This window comes from Aphelocoma coerulescens, chromosome 3 (genome assembly GCF_041296385.1).
Source record: "Aphelocoma coerulescens isolate FSJ_1873_10779 chromosome 3, UR_Acoe_1.0, whole genome shotgun sequence".
Taxonomy (NCBI): domain Eukaryota; kingdom Metazoa; phylum Chordata; class Aves; order Passeriformes; family Corvidae; genus Aphelocoma; species Aphelocoma coerulescens.
In genome coordinates this window covers 115,684,676-115,697,651 of record NC_091016.1, presented here as the reverse complement: position 1 = coordinate 115,697,651, position 12,976 = coordinate 115,684,676, and the positions used below count along the sequence as shown (strand labels likewise).

The window sequence follows — 12,976 nt, the reverse complement described above, 5'->3', positions numbered from 1 at the left end:
GCTACCTCCTGATGGAATGGGAGAAGACAGGAGAAGAGACAGATGTTTGTTCTGGATATTTTCCACATCCTCCTCCTTTGTATAGATGCAAATGGATTTGTCACTGCATGAGGACGTAGCTGAAAAAAGCTGAGCTGGAAATTGATCTGCATGTTTGTAACTAGAGCTGTTTCCTGCTATGACTTAACCTGTGCAAATGTCTGTGTCAACACAAATAAGAGAAAAACTGAGCATGGCTATGAGGAACTTGATGGATGGGAATGGCAGGACTAGCTAGGGCTGGCTTTATGTGAACAATTTCTTAGTTTATGGACCTGAAGAACTATTAGGTGTGAGATTCAGTTAAGATTCTTAGTCTTGCCAAACTTTTCATCTGGAGCAAACACAGTAGCCAAACCACTGAAGATCAGGAAAATTCACAGACAAAATGAGGTATATAGAAGGATAAGTAAAGTGTTACTGTGTGCTTTAAGATTCTGGGTTGAGGTCCTCTTTCAGACATGCTTTTGAGAGTCTGGGTTAAGTAATATCAGAAGTGTTGAAATCCACATGTCCAGCTATGAGCTGCAGTGAAATGATTTTGCAAAGCTTTTATGAAAGCAGAAGCAACTGTTTTATATATGGTTTTGGACAGAAGTCCAGCATTTTTTTCAAAAGCCTGCTGCATCACGTGATTGGCAGTGATGTAAGAATTTGTATTCTCTTGCTTTCTATGTTAATTTTATGGAAGTCTGGTTCAAAATGGTGATGAAATATTGCACACAAATGTTGCAGTCTGTTCATGGATAACCAGTTTGTTCTGAGAGTGTATTTGAAAAAATGAGGTTAATAATTATCTCCTTTCATTTCTAGTGGAATAAAGCTGTGGAGCTTGCTAAAAATCACAATATGAAAGAGATTGGATCATTGCTAGCCAGATATGCAAGTCATTTACTGGAAAAGAATAAAATCCTTGATGCTATAGAACTGTACCGCAAAGCCAATTATTTCTTTGAAGCTGCTAAGCTCATGTTCAAGGTATTGCAGGTTTTATTTTTATGTCAAATGACTGGGTTTTTTGGACTAGCTCTTACTGTTTCCATGCTTCTTTTATTCTCTTGGGGTTATTTTAGTTTTAACAATGTCTAGGCAGTAAGCAGATACCATCATACAGGATACTGCAAAGATGAACTCAACTCCCAGAGTTCAGGTATCTCTATGTGTAATAGTTACCCTGGGGGTCCTCTGTAGCTAGTGGAAAGGACACTTTGGGGACACAAGCCATCTATTTATTGGGAGACGTTCGCTTCAGTATGCGATGAACTGCACCTCAGAAAAGGTCCGGATGCCCTGCATTGCCTAGAAAAGGAGTATGGTAGATGGGCCTGGGGTGCAATGACCACATTAGTTTAGATGTCATGGGAGTTATTTTTATCTCCTTTATTAAAAAAATAGCAATGTCAATAAGTAGAAGTTAAATTTTGGTATTTCTTCAATTAGTTCCTTCAATTAGAAACGGCTGTGGTGTGCTTTTAACATAAAGATGTTGCTTAGATTTGGTTTGGCTGCAGAGATTTCTCTTTATAGCTTAAAGTCTGTAGGAGTGATATGTAATTTTTACAGCAAATATTTATAGCAGTATATATATGTTACTTTCAAAAGCCATTCTTCTTTTCTGGGAAAACCACCAGACCTTATTGAAAGCTATGTATGTGTTTAAAAATCGCTATTTTTTAGTTTATTTTTATACTAGGTCAATAGACTTATACATGGTTACACTGATATATCCTTCCTGAGAATCTGGCTTTATATACATGTTAGCTAAATAAATATAGAATAATGTGCATACTTCACTTTGACATTTTCATTTATAGTTCTGTTTGTAGTCTAAATTATTACATTTAAAGGCAGAATCATTTTTTGGCATGGTTTCCTAGGTTTGTACTAGCATGCAATTGTCCAAGAGAATTAAATCCCTTTGTTGTGTTTTTTAAGATTGCAGATGAAGAGTCAAAGAAAAGAACGAAGCCTTTGCGAGTTAAAAAGCTTTATGTGCTATCAGCCTTACTTATGGAACAGTGTCATGAACAAATGCAAAATGCACAAAGGGGAAAAGTTAAAGAGAAAAGTTCCGAGGTAGTGTCTTTTTTTTTTTTTCCCCTTTCTGAATTCTGGTATCTGCTAGCTAGTCAGAATAAAGCAAGCCATCTTCATGGGAGCCTATAATGTTTTTTTAATAACCCTTTTCCCTCCTAAGAACAAAGCTTTCCTTAAAGCAAGTTCCCCATGAAAACATATTGTTTTAAGTATTATTTTAAAACATTTAAATTGTATGTATTAATAGATATTTTTCTTCCTAAGTTTAATGTGTTTTTCTTAATGTTTTCACTGTAACAATGAAAACCATACTAAGAAACTCTGGACTTTTTTCTTCCTGCAAGACTCTCATGTCATTTAGGAGTAAGTACTGATCCCACAGGGTGATCTGTGATTAGATTAAGCTATGTTGCCTGTAATTCAGCAGAGAGATGGCTCCAGATATGGGGGAAGCAAATGGAAGAATTTTTTTTCTCTGCTCACACGTTCATCTTCATATGCACAAATGAAATAGTTTAAACAAAGTTTTAAGAGCTCTGGTGTTGAAATGCAGTATTAATCCAAACTATGAACCAGTCTGCAGATGTGCACAAAATATATTTGTATACACACATATATGATATTTATCTTTGAAAATCTGCACCATATGTTCTGCCTGTGCTCTGTACAGAACGCCTGACAATGCTCACTGTAGGTCCATTTGTAGTTCTCCTACTTAACACGGACAGTGGTATAATCACCAAGTATAGAAAAGCTCTTTTCATATATCCCCATTTCCTGCTGTATCTGTTTCATATAAAAAATTACTTGTGATACCGGTTTGTTTTCAGAGTGCTTCAGCTTTGGCTGGTTTGCTGGAAGAAGATGTTCTTTCTTCAACAAATCGCTTTGCAGACAATGCTTGGCGAGGAGCTGAGGCTTACCACTTTTTCATACTTGCACAAAAACAGCTCTATAAAGGTTCTGTAGATGCAGCACTTAAAACAGGTAAGAATTAATTTTCAACCCTGTAAAGACAGCACGTAACTTCATTTACAGCTGCCACACTTTTCAGTTCTTAGTAAATCCATGTAATTTAAACCAAAACCATATAATGAATTGAATGTGGCTGCAGTCACAGTACCTGGAAAGGACTTTGCTGAAAAAAATGCAAATCTTTCCAAATATTACCTGGTAAATTGGTCAATCTCTGCAGATGTTCTGCTGACTGTTTTGTTTCTTTCCTTAAATTATAAGGCATACCTGCATTTACATCAGACGTCCTTCATAAAAAATCTGTGGGAATTAGAGAAACAAATAGTGCCTTGTACTTTGTCCAAGTAGTGAAGATTTCAAATCTAATATTTTTAAAACAAACCAACCAACCAACTAAAATAAAGTGTTTCAAGAAGACACTTCAATTTCCCAGTCAAATGTCCTTAATTTTTTTTAGAGCAATGTTTCATAGTAATGTCAATAAAAAACTGTGGTTCATTTTGTCCAATTTCTAGGATTAATACTGTCTACTAGTATCAACTATTTCATACAGATGTTTGCACTTCTCAGATATGTAAAAATTTCCTTGGATTTATCTTTTTCATTTTTTTAGCTCTTCATTTGCGAGATTATGAAGACATTATCCCTGCAGTTGAAATCTATTCCCTTTTGGCACTCTGTGCATGTGCAAACAGAGAATTTGATACTTGTTCAAAAGCCTTTGTTAAACTAGAATCCTTGGAAACTCTTAAGCCAGAGCAGAGGCAACAGTATGAAGACCTTGCTCTAGAGATATTCACAAGATATAGTCCAAAGTGTAACAAAAAACCTGATCTGGATGCTGTTCTTGAGAGGTGGGTTTATTTTTACATGCTACTAAAATACTACTATCATTTTTTTCTGCTGTTCTCTGTATTTTGGGTTTTAGCAGGTTTTGTGTATGGCCAAATTAAGTAAGTGCTTTGCTGCTTAAACCAACTATCAGGCAAGAATGAAGAAGGTGTTAGCCAGTTTGGAGGAAGGTAATACAGCACTATGTTGTTTGGGAAAATAGACACTGACTGCATTCGAGGAATTGGGCACAGAGATGTAACTTCATCTTAATTTGAAATGCAAGTAGACAAAGCACAGGAGATTTAGGACTTTGGTACTGTGTCATGTGACATTAAAGTAAGAATGTTAGTGTTTGCATCACCATGGTGGTGTGATGCAAGTATCAACAAGGGAATGTTTAACCATTATTAACTAACAGGTCTCCAGTGTTTTGTGAATTACCTAAATCTACTTGGTGTGAAAAGATCAGTATGTGAAGTGGAAAAATGAGTATGAAGGGCACATTTAAGGGGGTAAGTCTTTGGAGTGGCTGTACCCACAATAGTGTCTTTGACATGCTGAGAGCATGGAACTTGTAAATATGGAAATCAATTGCGAATCAATTTTCTTTCAGCAAACAGGATTTTAACCTGTCTTGATTGATCCTACTGTGCAGCTGTACAGAATCTCACTAGCAGCTGTCAAGTTGACCCTTCAGACTTCAGAGGAAGGAGTATAATAGCAGGGCAGGTGTCTAATCACACCTCACCTTTACATGGCCTTCACTGCTTCTTTTCACCCCACCTCTTGGATCTGCTGCTCCTAATTTGTTGACTGTATGGTTCTGGGGGTGGGCATTCTCTGGTGTGAAGATTTACATGCTCGGTTAAGTGAACAGTGAAATGTTACATGAGCTAGTAACTTCTAATCAACAATTGGTGCACCACATTTTTATTCTTTCAGCTTTATTTACTCTTTTTTTTTCTGTTTTTAATAGTGGAGATGGTAAAATTCCTGTATGTGTCGCAACAGGAGCCCCTATCCTGGAGTATCAATTCTGGATGTGCAGTGTGTGTAAGCACTGCATGAAAACCAAAGAAGCAGAACATTATAAAGCCTGTCCTCTGTGCCACAGCACAGGAAGCTGAGGAAAAAGACTGTGTAGCTGCATTTATGACTGCTAAAAACAGCCTGTAAAATGTTACTATGTTTTGAAATACAGCTCAGGTACTGTATTGTAGCAGTTAGTGCTGCTATTAGAGCAACATTAAAAAAAAACAAAACAAAAACCAAACAAGACCAAGACAGAAAACCACAAGAGAAACCTTTAGTGGTTCCATTTGTCTGAAAAAATTACCATGCAAATAGACCCCATTTTTTGCTACACTTTAAAAAAAAAGATTTAAGGTAAAAGCATTCTTTTTGAATTATAGATTGAGCCTAGTTTCAAAACTTTGTGAGCTGAATATGGGTTCATATCAATATGTTTTACTCTGAGCAGGTTCCATTATTTTGTCTCTCTAATTCCATCAGAAATTACTGGGTTTTCTCAGAATTCAGCTTTTTGAAAGAAGTGATTCCTGAGTTGAAATAATGTCGCAATAATTTTGATAATATTACCATGTATGTTTTTGTACTACTGTTTAAGGTTACTAGAGTGATGATACTAGTGTAAGCATAGGTTAGTGCTGGTTTCTTTTGCCAAGAGTATTGAAATCACCATAGCAATAAAGGGCTTGAAAACACTCAGCAGTCAGTGTGTCAGTCCAGTTCCTGAGCTTGGGTGATATCCTCAACAGGTTAAGGAAACCTCCATGAACCTACAAACTGGAACCTGGCATTTTTCATGTAGCTTGAGAGAGCAGCCTGCATCTGTTGAACAGATTTCAGGAGCTTAAGTGCCACCCTTGTTACACACAGAGGTCCAAGGAACGATGTCTCACTGTCCTACCATACTGCTGGCCTAGGCCTCTGCTCTGGCAGTGCTGCAGGGCCTTGATGCACAGGGTGAGCTCTCCCCAGGGCCAGCCAGCACTCGGCTGCCTGGCAAGAGCCATGAGCTGTGCTGTTCCCATTGTGCATTGGCATGTTTCTGAGAGTGTGAGACCTCTTCTGTGCTCTCACCTAAGCTGAAGCCTGGTGAAGACAGAATCACAGAGTTGTACAACGGCCTGGGTTGGAAGAGACCTTAAAGACCATCTTGTTTTGAGCCCTGAGCCCTGGCCTGGGACACCTTCCACTGGACCAGGTAGCTCAAAGCTCATCTGACCTGTTCTTGAACACTTCCAGGGATGGGGCAGACACAGCTTTTTGGGGCAACCTCTTCCAGTGTCTCACTATCCTCACACAAAACAGTTTCTTCCGTATGTTTAATTTAAACCTTCCCTCCTTCATCTTAAAGCCATTCTCCCTTGTCCTATCCCTTTATGCCCTTGTGAACAGTCCTTCTCCAGTTCTCTTAGAGCGTCTTCAGGTACTGGAAGGTGCTCTAAGGTCTCCACAGAGCCTTCTCCAGGCTGAACAGCCCCACCTCTCCCAGCCTTTCTCCCGAGAAGCGGTGCTCCAGCTCCCTGATCCTCTTGGCCTGCTCTGGCCTCGCTGCACCAGGTCCTTGTCGTGCCTGTGGTGCGGCCCCAGAGCTGGACGCTGCATTGCAGGCGGGGCTCTCACGAGAGGAGAAGAGAGGAGCAGGCACCTCCCCGGCCGCGCTGGTTATCTCTGAGAACACCGCCACGTTTCTGTGTTCGCCGAGCGCGCAGCCCCCCCCGCCCCAGCGCCGTCCCTCACGAGGCCGCGCGCCTCCCGCGCCCGTGACGTCAGGGCGCGCCCGCCCCGCGTGACGTCGGCGCGATGGCGGGCGAGGCGGCGGCGCTGCTGGCGGCGGCGCGGGCGGAGCTGCGGGCGCGGCGGCTCTCGGCGGCCGAGGAGCTCTTGAGCCGCTTCATCGCCCGCAGCCCCCCGGGGTAACGCCGGGGCCGGGGAGCGGGGCGGGCGCGCCGGGCGGGCCCCCGCTAACGCCGCTCCTCCGTCCCCGCAGCGCCCGCAGCGACCTCGCCACGGCGCTCAACGACCGCGGGCAGGTGCGGTACCTGCGCGTGGAGTTCGCCGCCGCCGTGCAGGACTTCACGGCCGCCATCGAGTGCCAGCCCGGCTTCGAGGTGCCCTACTACAACCGCGGGCTGGTGCGCTACCGGCTGGGTACGAGCCGGGGCGGGGCGGGACAGCGCGACCCGGGCGGCCCCGGGCCACGGGCGGGGACACCTGCCTGGCACTGGCGGGACGGGGCGGGCATCGCTCCGGGACACGCGGGACAGGCGGGACACGCGTTCCCAGCAGCGACAGCTGCCTGCCCGTGTGTGCAGCTACACCCCCTGTTCCTAGGTGTGCTGCTGAGTCATTCGAAACGATGCTATTCCGTGGAAAGTGGGAGGAAAGGTGCCGTTTGACTTGTGGGAAAATTTGCACTGGGGTAAATAAAGCCGGTTCCAAACACCACCATTAAACCTGAGATAAAGCATCTCCCAAGCAGCTGTAGCTGCCGTGAGTGCAGCCTTCTCAACTTCCAGTGGGCTGCCGGCGACTCTGGGGAATTTCCTGCCCTGTTTTTGATGATGCTGTAAGAAAGTGACAGCCCTGTGCCTTTTGTTGGAGCTTGGCCGTTGTAGAGGTTGAGGGACTGGAGAATGGAGCCAGACCATGGGCACCAGCTGGAAGCTCTCTGCCTGTGTGCCAGCTTTAAGGCAGCCTCATTATTGGTGTGGGCCTTTTGTCTCCTTCTCTTGGAATAAACTGGCTGAATTGAGCCTTAAGTCCGTTTGAGGTTCAAAAATACATATTCTGATTCTCAGTGTGAAACGCTTTGACTCCCGCTTGGGCCTGTGGGGAATCCAAATGTAGTGGGTCCAGTAAGTAGCTGCTACTTTTTGTTGGTGAAACTATTTGGAGATGTTCTTGAGTTGTGGTTTGTGAGTGTGAGCAGTTACAGAAAGATAATTTTACTTTCTTTTTCTTTTTTTTTTTGGGACAGGAGACTTTGATGAGGCCATGAAAGATTTCAGAAAAGTATTAGAGTTAAACCCGCAGTTTGAAGATGCTGCATTGAGTCTAAAACAGGCTATTCTTGATAAAGAAGAAAAACAGAAGCGGGGTTATTGAAAATACAGGTAGTGTTGTGATGTGAAAGTGTTCCACTAAACATGTGATGTGTGTCATTGATGGATGAAACACAAGATCATCTGTTACGACCTGTTGAAGAACTTCATTCTCAAGTAAATAAGTTAAAAATTGATTATGATTGCAAAATAAACTGGATTTTGGATATTTTTAGTCTTGAGGGGAAGTATAATGTTGATCTCCGTGAGATGCATGTACAGATTTTGTACAGAAATAGTTTGTAGTTCTATAAAAAATGTATTGGCCAGATGAATTGAAAATAAAAGATGAACATGTACTTTTTATCTCATGATTGTCTGCAAATAAGTTTACTGTAAAGAATATTCACAGGAGGAATTGTCGTTTTCTCTTATTGAAGAGATCAATTCCCTGAAAAATACTGTGTGAAATCCATCTGATGGAACTGGCTGGGAATACCCAGGCAGCTTCATTTCTCACATGGTAGGAGGGACCATTACTGAAACCTGTGAATCATCAGGCAGAAACACCCTTGCATGTTCATACTCTCAGATTGCCTACATGAGCATTAGGATTTTGTTTTTTAAATAAAATTATGCCAGTGACATTTCTGCTTCTTACGGTGAGTTCCTCCATGGATGATCCCAGAGCCTGCACAAGCACAGGTCTCACTGAAGATGGTGGGACCCTTTGGGTGAGTCATGAGAGCAGACTGGAGCCTCTGGATATCCTTCCCAGCAGCCTCACCGAGATCACTTTCAGCTTTGGGATGAAACTGCAACAGCCACAATGAGCAAATTTGAAACAGGGCTGAGGAAGTGCTGCATTTAGCTCTCATGCTCCTGACACTTGACTGCAGCCATTTGAAGTTACAGAAATAAGATGCATGATACCAGGATGTGACCCTTGACAGTTTGGGAAATAGGCATTGGCCATTTTTTTCCCCCCTCAGAAGTCTTAATTTTGGACTTTTCTTGATATATTAAGCACATGCTTTGCTACCATTTATCTTGCTCTTCTGTCTCCAAAACAACACAGATAATTCAATGACTTGACACACTTCATGTCACCTCAGTCTTAAAAATTGAGAAATCCTACCAGCTTCTGGTTGATGGTGAGAAGGTGAACTAGAACTAAACATGTTCCTGACTGACCATGCCAAGGCAATTAAAAAACCAGTAATGAATAGTTGAATGTGACTTACGAACTTTTGCAGTGAGAAGAGAGATCACAGATGTGGTTCTGCACACAACACTTTAAATGACAGGCTATAGATCAAAATATTAACAGTCAATAAGTATTTTAGAAAACAAAGATGCTAGAGATAATATTCCAGCTTGTGTTGTTTTGTGAATGTTGCTTAATTACTTCTCATGCAGTTGTTGGCACAGAAATACTACACTGGGCTGGGAGTAATTGCCAGTTCTCCACAGTATTTCCTTGTCTCTCCTGTGAAAGGATGAACTGTCATCATGTATTTCAGCATAATCTGGAATTCTTTCAAGGTAATTTTGGCCAGTAGGGTTTTCACATTTTCCCCTTTCACATGCACACGAGTCACTCACTTAGTTCTCTGGCTTTCAGGTTTTCAGCCTGAAGTTATTAAATAGCTCTGCTGGTTTCAGCTGGGGTAGAGTTAGTTTTCTTCACAGTGGCTGGTATGGAGCTGTGTTTTGGATTTGTGCCAAACATAGAGCTGATAACATGGAGATGTTTTTGTTATTCCTGAGCAGGGCTTACACAGAGCCAAGACCTTTTCTGATTTTTGTATTGCCATCCTGGTGAGGAAGTTGGAGATGCCTGTGAGGCTGGAAGGAGACACAGCAGGGACAGGTGACCCAAACTGACCAAAGGGGTACTCCACACCATAGGGCATCATACTCAGTATATAAAGTATACAAAAAACCCCAAAACTCAAAAGAGGAGGATGTATTTAGTAACTCCCCTTGTCCTGCAAAGTCTCCTCTTTGTAAAAGTTTAAGAATTAAAAGCTTAATGGAGAATAATAAAATCCTTTTATGTAATGTTTTGTGAAATTCAGGCAACCTCTCAGCCTGTAAAAGGAGCAGGGTTGTGTGCTTTGGATGCTTTGCAGTGTGAGGTGCTGTAGCTTTATACAAGGCTTTAGGGGTTGTCTCTGCACAAGATTTCCACACCTCTGTGGAGCTCCTGGGTCAGTCCTGCCCATTCCACTGCCCTTATCAAAGTCATGGGGCTGTACCAGAAAGTCCAACAGGTGCTTGCTGCTAATGCCCTGTGACTCTCTTTACTCTGGCCAGAAATGTTTCAGACGTGAATAATTCTCAGCTGCTTTCCCAAGGTTTCCTACCTATAAAGCTACTCTCCCAAACCCTTGACTTTCCTTCCACAGCCGTCACTGGCAGCCCCTCTGTTTGGCTTATTCCCTGTAGCCAGGATTAATTTGGCAATGAGTAACTGTTCTCACCTGATGATTTACCTCTAAACTTACAAAAACCCCTGTGAGTTCCATAACACGTTAAAGAATGTCAAAGAATAACATCCCTACCATACAGAGCAAGGCAAAGAGTAACATCATCACCCTGTTTTTTTCCCTAGGACTCTATTTGTCCTACTGAAATACGGGAGGAGGAGTTGTCACACAGCTCTCAGTGTTGCAAGGCCTTTCCCTTGCTTTTGCAGAAAGGTGGGAAAACCTGACAATGCCAAGGTTAGCAGGGCACCGAGCAGTGTTGGAAGGCTTTCGTGCATGTTTTGATGTGAGTGCAGCATGGGGAGCAAGGAGAGCCTTTCCCAATGGAAAAGCTGTGGTACACTGAGGGCAAAGGGTTTGGTTGTCAAGTACCCAGAGTATGTCCCTCTTCCACGTGCCTGCCTTCCTAGTGAGCTACAGAGGTTAAGTCAGCATGAAAAGCCTGAAACTCTTGGCCTGTTAAAAGTGAGGGCTGCACTGTGCACTTCTCATCTAGGAGGTAACCTTGTTAAAAAGTGACTGAGGAGAGAAAGGTGCACTATCCCAGTTTTGTGGGGATTGAACACCTCTACCCCAGTCAAGCTCAGCTATGCAGGTCATGCTCTCTGTTGCCTGTCAGGAGGGGAAGGATTCAGAAAAGCAAAAGCAATGTTCAAAATTGAAGATTGCTAGTGGAAGGATAATATCCAATATTCTTTTATGTCAGCAGATTACTGTTCCTTTGCCTCATCCTTTTAACAGAGGCAGGAGCTGGATCAGTGGAACAGATTTGACCCCAGCCAATGGCTTTCATGCAGAATGAAACGTCTGATTGCTTTTTATGAAAAAGGTTTGCTGAGAGATCTGGTCAAGTTGGAGGCCCCACTTCTAGCATGTTTGGACTGTTTGAGCTGAACACTGGTCTGTTTCCAAAGATTATTACCAAGACTCTCCTCCTACGATCCCTTCAGTGCATGAGCAGGGATTGGATGCAGTCCAGAGCATCGCTTCCTACAGCTCGTGATGATCACGTTTTTCATCACTCATGTCTGTGTTGTACAATGAGCATGTGAAATGGGCTTGAAGGATATCCTTGTCTCCCAGCAAGGAACAGCTGCTCCAGCTGTGTCCCAGACTTCACAACAGTAGTTTCAACCTGACTCCTGTTGCTACAGAAGGCTGATGAGTGCTTTCCAGGCTGGGGACTCCCCAGCATGGGGACTCTGGTGTGCCTCTCTCTGTGCATTTAAAATAACTTTCCAGTTCCTTTTCTCCAAATTGGCTGAATAATGAAGGCTTGTTCAACTACAGTGGTATGACCAGAGTGGTTCCTGAAAGCTAATTCAAGGAACTACTTAAGCCCATGGGCCTGAAAACAGCAATCTAGGACAGGAGTTAGGTGCTGGAAGTTCCACCTGCAACACCTGAGAAGTAGGAATAATCCCAGGAGAGTGTAGGTGCAGAGCAATACACCCGTGCAATAGTGTGGCTGAACCACACCTTGGGAAAGACCCTCAGATGTAAACAGGGAATGCCTAACTCTAACACATGGTGAGATTCAGTGTCAAAATCATCATCCACACCATGAACAGCAACCAAGGTAGGAGAAAGACACCAAGTATGTGGAATTGCTCTGGCTTGTCTATGGGAAGGTGGAAACCTGAAATGGCTGTTGAAATGGGAAAGCAAGTCTGTCTCCCCTTCTCCATCTCCCTTCCAACATATGTGGAAGAGAAAGGTCTCCTCATCTGTCAGGGTATGGAATGCTGCTGGACCCATTCCTGGTTTTCCAGGGCAAAAGGGGGGAATCTGGGATATCCCACTTGCTGCAGACAATTTCATCTGAATATACTCTGCAAGGCTGGAAAACAAATGAACCTTGTGACACCAGACCCGATGCTCACCTATATGGCTCGAGGGTGCTGAGAAAAGAAGAGCTAGCATTTAGTCATCATTATTTTCCCTTCATCCCCATTGCTAATTTCTAGAGGATCTCTTTTTAGATTTACAGAAAGTTAACCTAAACTTAGGAGTTTGTTGCTGTTGTTAAAAATAGGGAATATACTCTCCTGGCCAAGGTGTGGGAGCAGTAGCTTCCTGGGCTCTGCAGTGTAGGCTGTGGACAGCAGAGTGCACTACTCGTGCAGCAGAGGAAGGCAGCACCCAGGCAGCTGCTGGGGGGTCCTGGGGTCCCAGCACCCTCCCATTCCTTTTTACAGATCTTACTCCTTCAGCAGGTACAGCTTTAAGAGGGCATTTATTCAGCAATCATCTCAGGCATGACAGCAGCTTTTGGAAAGCAGGCTACGTGTGTGCACTGACCAGCAGGCCTGGGAAGGCAGGGGCTGCCGGAGCTGGGAAACCCTCTGGAGACTGCACACGAGTGTGCTGTCAACACAAGTGTGCCATCTGCCCCCTCTGCCGTGCTGTTGAACACCAATATGTGCTGCAGCCACACCTGCAGTTACACTGTAGGCACATCCTGAGAGTGATTACAGGTGGCCGTGTGTCAGGTTTGTACTTGATCGCTAAAAAAAATAATAATAATAA

General features: G+C 43.3%; 2 protein-coding genes across 3 annotated transcripts in view; both read left to right on the top strand.

The window, feature by feature from the left end:
- WDR35 (WD repeat domain 35) overlaps positions 1–5,613 on the top strand; it is a 42,433-nt gene extending 36,820 nt beyond the window's left edge. Inside the window, exons 23-28 of one of the 2 annotated variants that reach the window (XM_069011646.1) lie at positions 853–1,017; positions 1,975–2,115; positions 2,907–3,063; positions 3,665–3,905; positions 4,304–4,397; positions 4,862–4,947. In XM_069011646.1, the coding sequence (XP_068867747.1) occupies positions 853–1,017; positions 1,975–2,115; positions 2,907–3,063; positions 3,665–3,905; positions 4,304–4,361 (762 nt within the window). In that variant the 3' untranslated portion in view covers positions 4,362–4,397; positions 4,862–4,947. Of the gene's footprint in view, positions 1–852; positions 1,018–1,974; positions 2,116–2,906; positions 3,064–3,664; positions 3,906–4,303; positions 4,398–4,861 lie in introns of both variants that reach the window. The other variant, XM_069011645.1, reaches the window with a different exon arrangement.
- Positions 5,614–6,703: 1,090 nt separating this feature from the next.
- Positions 6,704–8,314, top strand: TTC32 (tetratricopeptide repeat domain 32). The gene is made up of 3 exons (XM_069008635.1): positions 6,704–6,827; positions 6,902–7,062; positions 7,892–8,314. The coding sequence occupies exons 1-3, from the start codon at positions 6,715–6,717 to the stop codon at positions 8,017–8,019; spliced, it is 402 nt and encodes a 133-aa protein (XP_068864736.1). The 5' UTR covers positions 6,704–6,714; the 3' UTR covers positions 8,020–8,314.
- The last annotated feature ends 4,662 nt before the right edge of the window (positions 8,315–12,976 follow it).

What these genes read in the sequence shown, in the direction of transcription:
- TTC32 (XM_069008635.1), top strand. Translation starts at nt 6,715, where the DNA reads ATGGCGGGCGAGGCGGCGGCGCTGCTGGCGGCGGCGCGGGCGGAGCTG. An exon ending in ATCGCCCGCAGCCCCCCGGG is followed by an intron (nt 6,828 to 6,901) that starts GTAACGCCGGGG and finishes CCGTCCCCGCAG; the next exon opens with CGCCCGCAGCGACCTCGCCA. An exon ending in GCTGGTGCGCTACCGGCTGG is followed by an intron (nt 7,063 to 7,891) that starts GTACGAGCCGGG and finishes TTTTTGGGACAG; the next exon opens with GAGACTTTGATGAGGCCATG.